This window comes from Zeus faber (assembly GCF_960531495.2).
Source record: "Zeus faber genome assembly, chromosome: 3".
NCBI classification, from domain to species: domain Eukaryota; kingdom Metazoa; phylum Chordata; class Actinopteri; order Zeiformes; family Zeidae; genus Zeus; species Zeus faber.
This window is the reverse complement of record NC_137190.1, coordinates 32,881,701-32,898,214: the sequence shown is the minus strand read 5'-3', so window position 1 is coordinate 32,898,214 and position 16,514 is coordinate 32,881,701. Positions and strand designations below refer to the sequence as shown.

The 16,514-nt window shown below is 41.9% G+C and overlaps 1 protein-coding gene across 2 annotated transcripts in view; it reads left to right on the top strand.

Moving 5' to 3' along the window:
* gas6 (growth arrest-specific 6) overlaps positions 1 to 15,634 on the top strand; it is a 29,292-nt gene extending 13,658 nt beyond the window's left edge. Inside the window, exons 7-15 of one of the 2 annotated variants that reach the window (XM_079998158.1) lie at positions 481 to 603; positions 2,083 to 2,204; positions 3,244 to 3,362; positions 3,506 to 3,695; positions 7,207 to 7,371; positions 7,578 to 7,746; positions 8,522 to 8,661; positions 9,618 to 9,819; positions 13,816 to 15,634. In XM_079998158.1, the coding sequence (XP_079854284.1) occupies positions 481 to 603; positions 2,083 to 2,204; positions 3,244 to 3,362; positions 3,506 to 3,695; positions 7,207 to 7,371; positions 7,578 to 7,746; positions 8,522 to 8,661; positions 9,618 to 9,819; positions 13,816 to 13,967 (1,382 nt within the window). In that variant the 3' untranslated portion in view covers positions 13,968 to 15,634. Of the gene's footprint in view, positions 1 to 480; positions 604 to 2,082; positions 2,205 to 3,243; positions 3,363 to 3,505; positions 3,696 to 7,206; positions 7,372 to 7,577; positions 7,747 to 8,518; positions 8,662 to 9,617; positions 9,820 to 13,815 lie in introns of both variants that reach the window. The other variant, XM_079998157.1, reaches the window with a different exon arrangement.
* The last annotated feature ends 880 nt before the right edge of the window (positions 15,635 to 16,514 follow it).

The window sequence follows — 16,514 nt, the reverse complement described above, 5'->3', positions numbered from 1 at the left end:
ACATTATTTTTTGTCTTTATGACCAGAGTTTTGGTCCGTATAGGGCTTTACGATATTGACAAAGTCCAATATCACAATATTTTTTGATGAGTTCCTTGATTTTGACAGTATTTCGGGGAGGCTGTCATAAGATATTTACATATTTTCATAAGATATTTATTACTTGACCGCAATGCAGCCTTAAATACAACATTTAACCATATCACAATATTACAATAACCAAAATCCTAGATAATACCAATACCATAACTCAGAATCAATATCATATAGATACAGTATATCACCCAGCCTTTGTGTGATATCCTACTTTAGGGTATCATATAGATTACTGTGAAGAACCTTCAAAATTAGATTTTGAATCTATAATGGGATATTGCAACGGGAACTCTCCTATCTCAACTCAATTATCTTTAATTTTTTAATTTCCCAAGCTCTCGTGGCCTCGGGTCAGGTGTAGCTTACCGGTTGCTGTGTTTTCAGATGTGGACGAATGCGAAGACCAAGCTGTGTGCGGGACCGCGCAGTGTGTGAACAAGGAGGGGAGCTACGATTGTTTTTGTGAGACGGGCTACATCTACGACAATGAAACCAAGAGCTGTATTGGTAAGCCACACACACAAACACACTGGAGCCTCCGTGGGAGTTGATGCAGCTGTATTGTCAAGTCAGGAATGTATACTAGATACACTTGAGAGAAAACATCTTTGGAAGTGGGTAACAGGTCAACGTCGCCATATGGCTGGATATCGTCCGTATTTTACCAATTTCACCCCAATTTAGAATTTTCTCTGTGGATTCCATGATCAGTTCCTTCTGGACAGATTATTAGCTGTAATAAAGTATTTTCAGCCTTAGTAACTGACTTATTACTACTTTTGTCGCATAATAAAAATTCAATACAATTTAAAAAAATTCAATTCAACCCCCCTCTGGGTCTATGGAGGAATTGCAGGGAGTCTGCCGCAAAGTGAATAATGTCATAAAGAAAGAAGTTTATACATGGCACGTTTTATGATGTTTTATGGTGGTATTCCATGAAATGTTTCATGAAATACCACCGTGTTCGTGCTCTTTAAAGTAATGTTACTGTAAGTGATGGATGGTCCTAGGCCTTAGAGAGGTGCCTTAGCAATTCTGCTGGATTAGGCTGATATCCAGCCCTGGTTTCCATCACTCATTTCTCAACCACCAGTCGTATTTCTTGTGTTTCCATTTTCCCGTGGGGACAATAAAGTGACATCTAATCTACTGTCCTTTCCAAAGAGAGATTTATTGTAAAAACAAAGTTTCTGTCTCACCAGGCATGGGCCAGTAACAACACAGGCCATGTCATAAATTTAGCTGAGCTCGAGTCAAAGTAAATATTCACCCTTGGCCCCCGATTGGGCCTCTCTCGATTAAAGTCTTGTTATAAGGTTAGCCGCAAGGATAAAGGCTGCTAACAGACAAAATAAGGCAACTTTACAGTCTATTCCACTGCACGCTTTGCCTGATAAAGTTCGCTGTATGCTGTAAAACCCAACCATCCCGTTTGATTTACAGAATAAACACTACACTCTGGTTACAAAACACCAAGATAACCATCTGCACAGCGTTGTCCTTGCCAAACAAAATCTCAAATGATCTCGCTCCTCCAAACATGCATTTTAAGCAGCTGGAGGCCTTATCTTGAAGTCATAAACACATTTATGATGCCATCTTATCTTTGTCTCCCTTCAAAATCTGACGTGGGAGGCGAGACACGCTCCGCAGATGCTTTTGAATACGGCGAAAAAGGCGTATCGGTAATTGGGCTAACTTAATTTGTGCCAAAAACAATGTGTTTAAATTTGATGTTATGCTGCTACTTATGGTGGAGATCCGGAAAATAATCACTCATTTCTGTGATCTAAACGGTAAATAATCACTGCTTGACCCATTTGGCTCCCCTGTGAAAACGAGTCTTATTTATTAGTGAGTTCTCATACCGGTTCTCATACCGGTTAAAAGGGTGCAGCCTTTTAAGGTTGTACGGAAATGGGTAGATACCACCGGTTAATGTCAAAGCCAGACTGTTACGTTTTTCCACCTTTCTGTGCTCAGATGTGGACGAGTGTGAGGAGGCGGTGTGTGCGGAGCAGTGTGTGAACACGCCGGGCAGCTTCCGGTGCTTCTGTGACGGTCGCCAAGGCATGAAGCTTGGCCCGGACCTCAGGAGCTGTAAGGTGAAAAGCGTTCTTATTCTTTTTTCTTTTTTTTTTTGGAACAAAACATCTATAAGTCGCCCATATGCGGTTTGACTTCGGCATCAGCGCTTAAGCACTCTGCAATCTACTTTTCGAGCGCAGATCTTACGCTGTGCCACCTGTGCTAAGACATGCTGATAAAAACAACATGACTTGGGTTTGGAGAAACTTGATGGATAGATGTGAAATTGGCACCGGGGCTGGGATTTCTTCTGTCCTCTGTCCCTGCATTGCGAGCTAACCAAATATGCCAAATTATTATTATTATTATTATTTATCTACAATCGGAGTGCCGTAATGTAAATGCCACCCATAATGATTATAGTATTGTAATGACTAATGCTGGAGACCACCAGTGGACAAACTCGTGTAGTGCCCTTATTTCTACCATATAGCCAAGCCATTAGAAAAAAAACTTGCATCATGGCAAAGATTCTTACGGCTGTCACAATGTAATTATGGCTTCTTTATTACAAAGTCGGCTTGTCCAAAACAATAAAAAATAATTAATTTAATTTTTGACAGACAACTTTTAAATAGAATTTAAAATTATTTGATTTATTTATTTAGCATTGTTTGAATTTGAGCATCTGGCTCCACTGCTCATCACCCAAGGGGTACAGAAAACAGAGGCATCTTTGATAAGCTGGAAATATTGGTGTGATGAGTTTGATTGCCCCCACTGGGTGGAAGAGTAGATCCCACCAGGTGGCTGTAGGCTAGGTGGATGGAGCGCAGCAACACAGCAAGCAAAGCAGGTGGGGTAAGAGGGGTTGGCTGCTTAGATAGACCAGCCCATAAGGGCGTGGAAGCGTGTGGCACCGTCGAGTTGTATGACAGAAGTAGCTACGCCTCATTCATTACCATTTTATAGATATTTAGTTCACAAACACACACAGACGCAGTGAAGACTTTACTTCCTTGGCGGAAGCAATATATAAATCTTTTTATGTGTCCTGATATTGGGTGGAAAAGTAACTCAAGTTCCTTTTCCCTTTTTTTCCAAATTCTCTTTCAGCCCATAACTCCCTGTATGACCCTGTCGCTAAAGAGGAACAGCCGTTCACTCTACCTGGGTCGCATGTTCAGCGGCGTACCTGTGGTACGGCTGCGCTTCCGCAGGAAGGTCCAAACTGGGTAAAACAATCTAGCATCGAGTCAATTTCTTAAAGTGATAAGGGGGAGAAAAAATGCTTTGCAACCAAACCCCAATAATACATGACTTATGAACGGGTTCCAATGACGTGACAGCATGTGCCGATCCCTCCTTCCGCACCCAGGTTTTCGGCAGAGTTCGATTTCCGCACGTACGACCCAGAGGGCGTGATCTTTTTCGCCGGCGGCCACCTGAACAGCTCCTGGATCGTCCTGGCGATGCACCGCGGGAAGCTGGAGCTGCAGCTGAAGTACGGCACGGTCAGCAGAGTCACCAGCAGCGGGCCGCTGGTTAACGACGGACAGTGGAGGAAGGTAAATAACATCCCATGGACATAATTAAAATACTTGACTTGAAATAAAGCTCTTTCAAGTGGACAAATATTGACTGTATGCATATATATTATATACTGAGAGATTTCTAAAGGCCACCTCAGGTATGTTTTTGCATATTTTGACACGTCCTTGTAAACATAACTGTAAGAAGTCCATCACACCCAGCTCTTTTACTCTTAAACTGTGAAACGCAAAGTGTCACTGTTTATATTGAAATCGAGTGAGATTCATAGAGGATCTCTGTAATTATACAAATCTATATATATTGTGATCATGCTAATATATTATTATATTACATACGTGTGTGTGTGTGTGTGTGTGTGTGTGTGTGTGTGTGTGTGTGTGTGTGTGTGTGTGTGTGTGTGTGTGTGTGTGTGTGTGTGTGTGTGTGTGTGTGTGTGTGTGCATATATACACACACACATACTGTATGTATGTATGTAAGTATGTTTGTATGTATGTACATATTCTATGGCTGCCCCTAAAATAGTCGACCAGACGTTTCAGTCAGTGAGATCTTAGTCAACCAAGTTTTCATTAGTTGGTTAGTCGCAGAAAAAAAAAAACTCCCTTCAAAATTAACCTTAAAACCTACAGTATATGGCTGGACCCGTGTATGAAACACTAACAAAAAGAAATGTTCAGCTCCTTGCTGGTTGTTCCGACACATTCTGTAGAATAATTACAGCTTTTGCCGATAATTAACAAGCAGCACTTGTAAATTAAATGTACAGTGGGGCAAAAAAGTATTTAGTCAGCCACCAATTGTGCATGTTCTCCCACTTAAAAAGATGAGAGAGGCCTGTTATTTTCATCATAGGTATACCTCAACTATGAGAGACAGAATGAGAAAAAAAAATCCAGAAAATCACATTGTCTGATTTTGAAAGAATTTATTTGCAAATTATGGTGGAAAATAAGTATTTGGTCAATAACAAAAGTTCATCTCAATACTTTGTTATATACCCTTTGTTTGCAATGACAGAGGTCAAACGTTTTCTGTAAGTCTTCACAAGGTTTTCACACACTGTTCCTGGTATTTTGGCCCATTCCTCCATGCAGATCTCTTCTAAAGCAGTGATGTTTTGGGGCTGTCGCTAGGCAACAGGGACTCTCAACTCCCTCCAAAGATTTTCTATGGGGTTGAGATCTGGAGACTGGCTAGGCCACTCCAGGACCTTGAAATGCTTCTTATGAAGCCACTCCTTCGTTGCCCGGGCGGTGTGTTTGGGATCATTGTCATGCTGAAAGACCCAGCCATGTTTCATCTTCAATGCCCTTGCTGATGGAAGGAGATTTTCACTCAAAATCTCACGAAACATGGCCCCATTCATTCTTTCCTATGCACGGATCAGTCGTCCTGGTCCCTTTGCAGAAAAACAGCCCCAAAGCATGATGTTTCCACCCCCATGCTTCACAGTAGATATGGTGTTCTTTGGATGCAACTCAGCTTTCTTTCTCCTCCAAACACGACAAGTTGAGTTTTTACCAAAAAGTTCTATTTTGGTTTCATCTGACCATATGACATTCTCCCAATCCTCTTCTGGATCATCCAAATGCTCTCTAGCAAACTTCAGACGGGCCTGGACATGTACTGGCTTAAGCAGGGGGACACGTCTGGCACTGCAGGATTTGAGTCCCTGGCGGCGTAGTGTGTTACTGATGGTAGCCTTTGTTACTTTGGTCCCAGCTCTCTGCAGGTCATTCACTAAGTCCCCCCGTGTGGTTCTGGGATGTTTGCTCACCGTTCTTGTGATCATTTTGACCCCACGGGGTGAGATCTTGCGTGGAGCCCCAGATCGAGGGAGATTATCAGTGGTCTTGTCTGTCTTCCATTTTCGAATAATTGCTCCCACAGTTGATTTCTGCACAACAAGCTGCTTACCTATTGCAGATTCAGTCTTCCCAGCCTGGTGCAGGTCTACAATTTTGTTTCTGGTGTCCTTTGACAGCTCTTTGGTCTTGGCCATAGTGGAGTTTGGAGTGTGACTGTTTGAGGTTGTAGACAGGTGTCTTTTATACTGATAACGAGTTCAAACAGGTGCCATTAATACAGGTAACGAGTGGAGGACAGAGGAGCCTCTTAAAGAAAAAGTTACAGGTGTGTAAAAGCCAGAAATCTTGCTTGTTTGTAGGTGACCAAATACTTATTTTACTGAGGAATTTACCAATTAATTCATTAAAAATCCTACAATGTGATTTCCTGGATTCTTTCCCCCCATTCTGTCTCTCATAGTCGAGGTGTACCTATGATGAAAATTACAGGCCTCTCTCATCTTTTTAAGTGGGAGAACTTGCACAATTGGTGGCTGACTAAATACTTTTTTGCCCCACTGTATATTGTAAAGGCTGGTTATAAGTTATCGTGTTGGTTTTACTGATAAATAACAAAATCTTCAGTCCCCTTACTGGTTGTTCTGACACATTCAGAATAGGGATGTTCCTAACTACTGATTTCCATGACGCTTAAACTGAAGTTTTAACTTAGACTAGTCTAAAAGTCCGGAAAATATATATATAAATATATTGTAAAAAATATTGCCTATATTATAAGAGCCATATGAAACCGTTAACCACATTCTTCAATAACCAAATCGTATTTTAAATGTCCCGACGGACTGGGCGGAGGCCGGCCGGTGGTGAACCCAAGCCCATGGGGGCAGGGGACAGGAAAGGAGCCGCAGGAGTCCACAGCCCTGCGAAGCAGCAAGGTTGGGGCGTTGTACCGTGGTTCCGGGAAATGCGCTTGACGAGGGGTCCCTAACGAGGGGACATCGGCACCAGGAAAACGATGTTCCGTACGCCACATTTCAGTGCAAATTATGTCAATATGTAATTTAAATGTTTACATTAATAAAATAATAATAGGGCCTAATAAGTTTAACCAATATTATGTTTACCGGTGTAATTTATAGGCGGCTTGCTTCGTTCTTTATATACTTTATATACTATATACTGCTATGGAATACCTAAACTTTTCTAGTTTTAGAGAGGTCATCACCTCTCTTTCCCTTTGTATTCATGAGGGGAGGTTTTGCTGACTTCCAATTATAGAGAATACAGCCCTGGTTGGTGTCATGACATTTCACTGCATATATGTATGATATGTATATGTATGTGACAAATAATCTCTTAAACTTAAACTTGAACAGAGAAAGCAGGCCGTTTATAGCTGGCACATTCTCCGTTGCAGTATTCTCAGAAACCACTGGGGGCAGTAGAGAAAAGGTACCGTGTGAAGCAGGAAGTAGTAAACGAAGAAGAGCGCTAGTAGACACCAGACAGGGTGAGCAGCAATTCCCCGTTCATGGCGGTTGAGCTGACAAAAGCACCGAAAAGGAGGTGGTCTGTCAGCCCGTTCCATGCAGAGACAGGAGAGCGGGGGTTGACGTTATATCCTACTCAGCATTTTATTACAGAGGAACTTACTGAGCCGTTTGAGAATTTTAACGTCAATATTGCCTGCCCCGCCCCTTTACTTTACCCGTCAGATCTCGGTGGAGGAACAGGGGCGGAGCCTGGTGATCAAAATCGACAGGGAGGCGGTGATGAAGATAGCGGTGAACGGAGACCTGTTCACGCTGAAGAAGGGCATCCACGAACTGAACCTGACCGTGGGGGGCGTCCCATTCAAGGAAGACGGCCTTGTCAACCAGGTAGTCCACCGAGGCTCTGTAACAATAAACTATGTGATAATCCCATAGAAGTAAGAAAACAAGCCCTCATATCATCCAAATTTTGATGTCACATCCTTATTCATTTACACTACAAAATTGTGTATCATGACACGGCACCACTCGAAAAATCACGTGGAAATTTTGGTAGTAAGATGACAAACCGGCATTAAATCACGATAATGCAGGTGAACCCCCGTCTGGACGGCTGCATGAGGGAGTGGCGGTGGCTGACGGGCGAAGACACCTCCATCCAGGAAACTGTGCGCTCCAACGACAACATGCAGTGTTTCAGCACCGAGGCCCCGGGAGCGTTTTATCCCGGCACGGGCTTTGCTCTCTTCAACATCAGCTATGGTACGATGCCTCTTATGACCTCATCTCTGTCACCCAGAACCGTGGGGACTGGAAGGCCCAATAAATCCCTGCTGGTTCCTAATTCTGTTCTGTACGTTACTTTATCCATCAAAACCAAGTCTAAAGCTTGTTTCACATCCGTAATCGCATCACAGTTCCAGTTTTGCGTCCAAAAATATGTCAGGGGAAATGAGAGAGCTTGTTTTTTCCAGTAAAACAGCGAGTAGTTTGATCAGCTCATATAATATTTGTAAAGTGCGAAAAATGTAGAAGGTGTGTGTGTGTGTGTGTGTGTGTGTATATATATATATATATATATATATATATATATATATATGGACTTCTGGTTTGATTTTGTCAGATTCGGTGTGAAGCATCCTGTTGAGTTTACATCAACCCTGAGTGACATTGAAGGGGCCAATCATAGATTAGGTCATATTTAGTCCCCGCCTCTCTGTGGCCCGGTTCTAAAGGGCCCAGCAAACAAGCTTGTTCCGAGAACTAAAGCAGGAACTGAGATCTAGTGGAAATTAATGAAGAACCGTGATTTTCTTGGCACAGCCCTCCAAAAAGTAAGTGCATGTGTGTGTAATAGTAAATGTTTATAGGAATTGCATAATTGCGAGTTTACGTTAGATAAGTAGACGATTACTAGTTCAGTGGGAGTTTGTCGTCGCCCAGGTTTTTGTCAACATTTTAGCATTCCTCGTATTTTATCCATTTCTGCTCTACTTATCTTTCTCCCTCTCTCTTTCATTTTCTCTCCTCTGAGCAGATTCCCAGAATCTCAGCGTGGAGTTGACCTTGCGTCCGACCTCCGCCGTCGGTGTGCTGTTTGCACTCGTCCACCAGGATAGCGTACCTCTCTCCGTCGCTCTGGCAGACAATCACCCCGTCACCGATGAATGGCGAGACGTGAGTACTACACCCTCGTGTATTTTTTACGTTCCACCCAATCGAATCCAATGCAGTTTGTTCCGGATACTGGAACGACACACCTTTTTAAAACTCTGTATTTTCCATTGTGAAGTGCTGTGTCAGGGAGGACGTTGTAGTGCATAATTCACTGATGTCCAACAACATGACGACGGTTTGCTTTTTAATTGAAGCTGCAACAATTTTTTGACATCAATAATTAATTTCCCGTCGTATTGTGTTCTCCACTGCCGAACACTGTGGAACAACAACAGACTCTCAGATGGAAGCAGCAACTCAACTCATACAATTCCACACGTCAAACGCAAAAACTCGTATGACTGGTCCCTATGCTTTACTGTCAGGACTCCTATGTGCTAAGCATTGACATTGCACATATAATAATACAGATACACTATTACATATAGATTCATATAGATAATAATAGACTATACATAACATATCATATAGATAATTGGACATAAATATAGGTTGGCACATTTTCTTTTCATTTAATTATTATTTTTATTTTATTATTATTATTATTTTTATTTTTTTACCTCTGTCAATTTAATAATGTGTTGCCTTATCTATAACAATGCAATATTAAAATTGGTCAGTTTTTTAGCACTAGCCTGTGGAAAGTCAAGTCCAAGTTTTATTTCCACACATATTAGAAACTGAGAGGGAGCAAGACCGGCAAGTTAAATAAAAATACAATGAATACAACTTCTAAACGTGTAATGTTGATTCAGGAGTCAAAGTGGCCATAAAAAGAGACTCAAGGGATAATTCTGTACGTTTTTGACCTGGAGCTGATTTCCCTCGTTTTTCAACCATACAAGTCACTTCTGACCGAAATGTAATCTAATGAAAGAGATTAAAAAAAAAATAATTCTGAACTGCATGTGTGTGTCTGTGCGTACGTTTGTGTATGTGTTTCTCTCTCTCCTCAGTTCGTCCTGGTGTCGGCCGGTGACACCTTGGTGGCCAGCGCTCCGGCGCCGCTGTGTGACGGCGAGAGCCACGTGATCCGCATGGTCGTCACAGGCAACCGGACTCTGTTGCTGGTGGACGGCCGGCCCGGCCGCACCGAGGAGTTCCAGGACCCCGTTGACCTGCACTCTCCCTCCAGCACCTTCATAGGAGGCCTCCCCGGTAGGAACACAGTTTTATAAATATTAGGCCTAAGAAGTCATTAAATAGGTATAGATTTAAATTTACATTACATTACATTACGTAATTTAGGATTTTCAACGCTTTCGTCCAAAGTTACTCACAATGAGTACATTTTGTCATAGTATCAAACCGACTGTATATCACAGTCACATCCAGTTAATTTATGCAAATGTATGCAGAGTGACAATATCCACATTTCTCTGATTTTAGGTATCCATGCATTTATTTTTTGCCAAATTAGAGAAAAATTACCTGCTACCTGCTAGTGATCAGCCAACTCAGTTTATACTTACCTTCATCTACCAATACCTGTACCAAATATATAGTACTTACCTGTATACTTGCCTTCTTCAAGAAAGAGTTGATTTGTCTGACAATCTATCTAAATTGACATTAGAATTTGTCTTAAAACGGCTTTAAAAGTGATTCAGTCACACTCCCCAAAACAAACAGAAGATCACTTTCACTTTGTATTGATCTTCAACCCCAACCATCACATAGAGGGACGTCCTCATACAAATGTACCAAGCACTGTTATTGATCTATGTAAAACATAATTATGATTATATGAACTCCAGCTTTTGTGTTTGGATCTTTTTTTTTGCGCATGTTTGTTGCGTATGTTCATACAAAACAATACATCTGCATCAATCAACAGCTTGTAGAAGTGGACGCTGCAGTTCTGCTCTCTTGCTGTATGCATTTTTGAAAACAAAATATGTATACATATACTCTATAACATATACAGTATACCGTATATAATTAACTGTATACATATCTCAAGCGTCCAAAAGGATATGCATATAAATATTAATGCGTGTAACTGGCTTAAATGACAGAACGCACTGCAGGGAAAAGGTGTTTAAACTGGAGCTTGTCCTGCACTTTAGAGTGTTTCCGGAAGCCGCCCCGAGGCTGAGTAAGTGGATACATCGCAATAGGCATTTTATTTACCCTCTCCTTAAACAATTTCAAGACACTTGTACTTGTTGACGCCTTTTTAAATGCCACATAGTTTTTGTTATTTAGTTAAGTATATATTTTTAGTTTGTTTAATATATACTGTATATACAGGTACTCCTCACTTAACGACCTACCTGTTTAACCACCGTTCAGACTTACAACCAGCTCTCTGACCATTCTGTACTGTACGCTGAGTACAATACCACCAAGCATCCCATCACATCATCCTTTATATACTATATATACTATATAAACTATATATACAATATATACTATATGCACTCTATATACTATATACACTATACTGTATATGCTATATACACTATATATACACAATGTATACTACATATATTATATACATTATATACACTATACTGTATATACTATATATACTGTCAACACTATATTTACTTTATATACTATATACACTATTTACAATATATACACTATGGATACTATACTATATACACTATATATACTATACTATATATACTATATACACTGTATACATCTCATCTCATCACCGTTCTCAGTCTCGTTCCCGCAGTCTGTCAGTATTCACTACCAGAGTCACGGGTCCTCGCTTATCGACCAATTTGCTTAACATTTGTTGTTGTGGGAACAGAACTCTAACTCAGTCGTTAAGTGAGGAGTACCTGTAGAGTGTTTTCCCTTGAGTTTTTTGCAGGCACGTTTGGTACGCACCGAAAAAGCCCTAAACAGGCGAAGCGCACGGGACGGCATTTTGGCGCGGTCAGCTTTGGTCAGCTGGTGCAGCAGGCGGTCTGCAATTTATATTTGCGTTCAAATTTTTGTTTGCTCTGTGTCAAGACTTAAAACAGAGTGATCACAAGGAGATGATGACGATGATAAGCTGCATCATGAACACAGTGTGCAAGATTCATTGCTGCAGTTTATCTTCCTTGGCGTGGAGAAAAATGTCACCAAGGCATCAGGATATGGACATTTTGCCACAGAAAGCCCATTTATTGAAATCTTCATGCAGGCCCCCAAGTGCTCTCTTTGCAGCTTGTTTGGGAGGTCTGTTTTTCACCAACCAAAAGTGAAGATTTGTCTTTATTTAGTAAATTCTTAAATTTAAGGCTATATTGCTGTCAAACGCAATTATGAGTTGTGTAAGTTGTAGCCCAGTATCCTGTTCATGGTGGAGAAATCACGTTCACAGTTCGCTGCCCACAGGAACGGTGAGGGCAGTCATTTAAAGTGCCTCTGATTAGGGTTACCAAGGTCACGTAATGTCACCAGGGTATTGAGGTCATTACCGTCATCATCGCAAATGAAAAAAAATATGCCTATGAAATAAATAAGGCAAAAAATATAGAAATAAATGTAAATATATAAATGAGTAATATGCCAGACGGACCAGGTGGAGGCGGTGTTCCGCCCGAGCCCTGGGCGTCTGGGAACCCAACCACCTCTGCACACGCCGGCCGAGGTGGGATCTTTCATTCCCATTCATGGGATCTTTAATCACTTTCATTGTGCCGCGGGGTTTCCTGAGAACCCTATGAATCGTATGCAAAGTTGCCATTATCAGACACGCAAAGTGAGAAAGCAAAACCCCTGCAGCGCACACCTCTGTCTCCCATTTGAAAAACAGTTCAGTTTTGAGAACATTTTGAATAAGCCATCAAAAGAAAACTGTCATTTTACTGTTGACACGGAGAACACGGAAACAGTCAGTCATTTAGTCGGCACATTTTTACATCCCTAGTTTGTAGATGCGTTTAAATAGCATAAATGGACTGTAAAGTCCAATAAAAACAGAACATAATAAAAATAATTTCAAGGAAAGTGCTGTTATTTTGGGTGTTGAAAATAGGCGGGGGTTCCAGGCCAATTACAGGCGTGCGTGCGTGCGTGCAGTGGAGCGGAGCACTTGGTGGCATCATCTGATTTGGTAAACACTGTATGTGCAAGGTTTGACTCTGAGGCACTGCACTTTGTTTTATTCTCCTTTAAACAAAGCACAGCACATTAATAACAATGTTCAATGGGACTGTCGTCAATTGATTCCATTATTACCATTGGTGCAATTGCTGTGACTAACCTGGATCCCGTGCATTGCTGCCTGCAGCTATATTTAGGGGAACCCTATTGTTTTTGTTCCGATTTTTACTATTCTCCTAGCCGTTATCACCGGTCAAAGTGCCTGGTGCTCAGAAACCATCGAACCCACGGACACAAATGAATGGTAGTTGCATTCAGGGCAGTTTAGACATGCAGTGGTCCAAGTTTTGATCCACATGGGTTTATATTTGGAGCAGGAGTTATTAAAAACACGTGTTTCTGAAGGAAGTGGAGCCGAAGTACCGGAAGTTGCCGAGCGAAGGGACAGGGGTTAGTGGGGCGGAGCAGGGAGCTTTGTGACATCATCATCCAATTTGTTATGTAAGTGTTGTGGCTCTTGGGGGGCTCTCGCATTGTGGCTCTGGTTGCTCTGTGCAGGGTCTGCACCGCGTCTAGACAAGAGACAGCAGGAGCTGATGCTGCATTTCATGGATACACGGAAAACTCGTGACTAATTTGTGACTAACGCGCCTAACCTGGACTTGCCTGCAACTATATTTATTATTATTCTCCTGCCCATTCTCCGGCTGAAGGTGCCTGGCACTCAGAAACCATGAAACCAACGGACGCCAAACAAATGAATTGTATTCGGGGCAGTCCAGACATGCTGTGGTCCAAGTTTGATGAATATTGGACCATATCTGTAGGAGGAGTTAGGAATAAATAGCGCATTTTCTGAATGAACAGAAGGACCAGAAGTAGTGGAGCAGAGCACATTGTGACATCATCCAATTTAATGTATATGTGCAGGGTATGACTCTGAGGTGCTGCGCTTTGTTTTAGTCTCCTTTAAACGAAGCGCAGTGCATTAATAATCACTTAATTTTTTTTCCTCATCATTACTTTTATTATTATTATTATTATTATTATTATTTGTACAGCTCACTTAACTCCGCCACGCCGCCCTCTTTTCTCCCTCAGACGTGCCGCTGGTGTCTGCTCCGGTCTCGGCGTCCTACAGTGGCTGCTTGGAGGTCAGCATCGATGGGCGGCCGCTGGACCTGGACACGGCGCTCCACAAACACAACGACATCCGCTCTCACTCCTGCCCCCTGCTGGACTCCCACCAATGACCCCCCCCCTCCCTCCGTCATTGCTCTGATAAGTCAGAAAAAAACAACAAAAAAACAAACAAACAAACAAAAAAACGCCAACAACAGGATACGTCAGCATTTGGTTGACTTTAGAGTGCGATTTCGCAAACGTTGCTGTGAACAGGGGCCTTGACAATCAGGGAAAATCGAGCGTTCTTTATTGGAATGTAAAAAAAAAAAGATAACGTTGCCACTTCAAACACGTTCATGGGAATTCAGTTTTTGCAGTATTGCAGAGTCAGCTTCTAGCTAAAGGCAAGTTCCGCACGGCATTGCCTCGTAAAAATCGCTCGCGTACCGCTGTCCTCGTCAGCCCGCGCTCAACACACAGGGCCTTAAATCCAGAGCAGGCGAATGAGACGGCAGAAGGCGTCCCTTGCACAGTGAAGACCTTCACGCCATCTCTGGCGGCGGCCTGGGGTGATTCGGACGCATTCGTGCCGGTTGCCAACCTGCGGTCGCGTCGCGCACGGCCGCCTTTACCGAGCGAGATGTATAACAGCGGTGCCTAACCCGTGGCTGGGTTTTCCCCACCCCTGGCGGCCTGCTCTCCTAGTCAGGAAAACCTAGCGAACCCGCCCAACCCCAACGAGCAGCATCCAGAAGCCTTGCACATGGTTGCAGATAGAAATGGACGACCAATCCAAATCCCTTTTCGCCCCAATCCACGTCTATCTGCAGCCTTCACCAAATCAACATGTGTGCCTCCAAAGAGAACCCTACCCGAGCAATAGTAGGAACAGGGTTGCCACGATTCCGATGGGCTCGTCACCCTTCCAACCAATAATGCACCGACAGTTAACCGTCCATCTAGCCAGGACCCCTACCCCACTCCCAGGTTAGAAGCAGATAGCGAACCACAGAAGCACAGGGAGAGGAACAAAGCACTGCAGCCTCCGCACGAGCTACTGAACGTCCAAGAGAGAGCGCTGTAAAAGAAAAACAAAAAAAAACCTGAGGTTGAGGTTGTAAATATGTGACTGTACAATGCTTTTTCGAAAGGAACAAAACGCACACGCACCCCGAAACACTACCTTCCGCCACCCCGTTTCACTTTACTCCAAGTTCTCGGTTCTCTCTCGCCAATGCAACAACAACCGGTAATCCTGTAGAATAACGATCCTTTCGTTCAAATCTTGAAATGCTCTCGATCTCCTACCTTTTGGTTCTTGGGCAGACATTCGAAATCGAGACTAAAGCAAAACAACTTTTTAGATTGTATTTTGGATTGTTTTGTAGGTGCTGAGAAAACCGGAGCCTGTTCGGAGTGCAAGTCCAAAAAAAATAGCGAATATCCGTGGAGCGGTATGAAAGTGAATGCAAAGAAAAAGGGCTCCAGTTTTTATTTTATTTTCCTCCCTCTGTTTTCAGTATCATTTTTTCTAGAGTTCTGATGTATGAATGCCAGAATGTACCACGTGTTATGTATTTTTTTTTTTTTTTTATCATATGTGTTGTATATTGAGCTTCTTGTATCTTATTATTTTTTTCACGTTGAAACTGCCAGTATGTGTACTGATGCATAGAGAAGCCTGCCTTTCTGATTTTATTTGTTTTAACCGTCACAAAATACTTCAATCCAATTCAAAACCCGATGAAGGCAGTTGTATAAAGATAATAGAGTAAACATGTATTTTAAAAAAACATTTTGTCTACCGTGTGATTTTACCCACTGAAAGCTGTCATTTCACCAATTCAGATCTTTAGAATATTACTAAGTAACAGTTACATTACAGTCATTTGCCATAGATTTCACAACAAAGCCCTTTTTTTAAACTTTTTTTGCTGACATCTTTTGTATAATAACACAATAGACAGATATAGGATATATTACACAAAATCGATCCCTTCCTAACTACATACTCTAGACTCTATTCTAAGTTATGTACAATAATCTAAACGTCTGCTTGTGTATAACTCCATGTGCTAAACTGCACATGGAGGTTATACAGAAATGGTTATTTCAACAATGCATATCTATATTTATACACATTAAAGCAGGTTTCTTTTCAGAACATGACAGTTTTACGACCGACTATGTGCTGGCTAAGCAAAAAAACCAACAATCCTACGTCGTCACTACATGCTGCAGACCTAAGCACCGGAGGAGAAACTCAATTCTTGTATATATTCATACAGGGAATACATTTGTAACTGAAGGAAACAAAAATTTGAGGGAAAGAATTTGACAACTGAAATGTATTCTTTTTTCAGAGGTGGAAAATCCGGGTTTAGAAAGTAAGATACCACTGTGGGATTTTGAGTCGACAACCTGGATTTGCTAATTAGCATCAATCAAGAGGTCCAACTGATGTCAAACCAGCTGGATGAGTGCACGGCTGGAGCAAAAACATGGCAGAATTTTCACTTTCTGAACCTGGAATTTTACACCAATTTTTATATATATATATATGTCTCCCCCCACTTCAAGGGAACAAATAAGTTATTTGACAACTTCTTTGAGGTAACAAATTTGGTTACTGGAGTGCATTTATTACCAATATAATTGAAAAATAGGTAAATTTG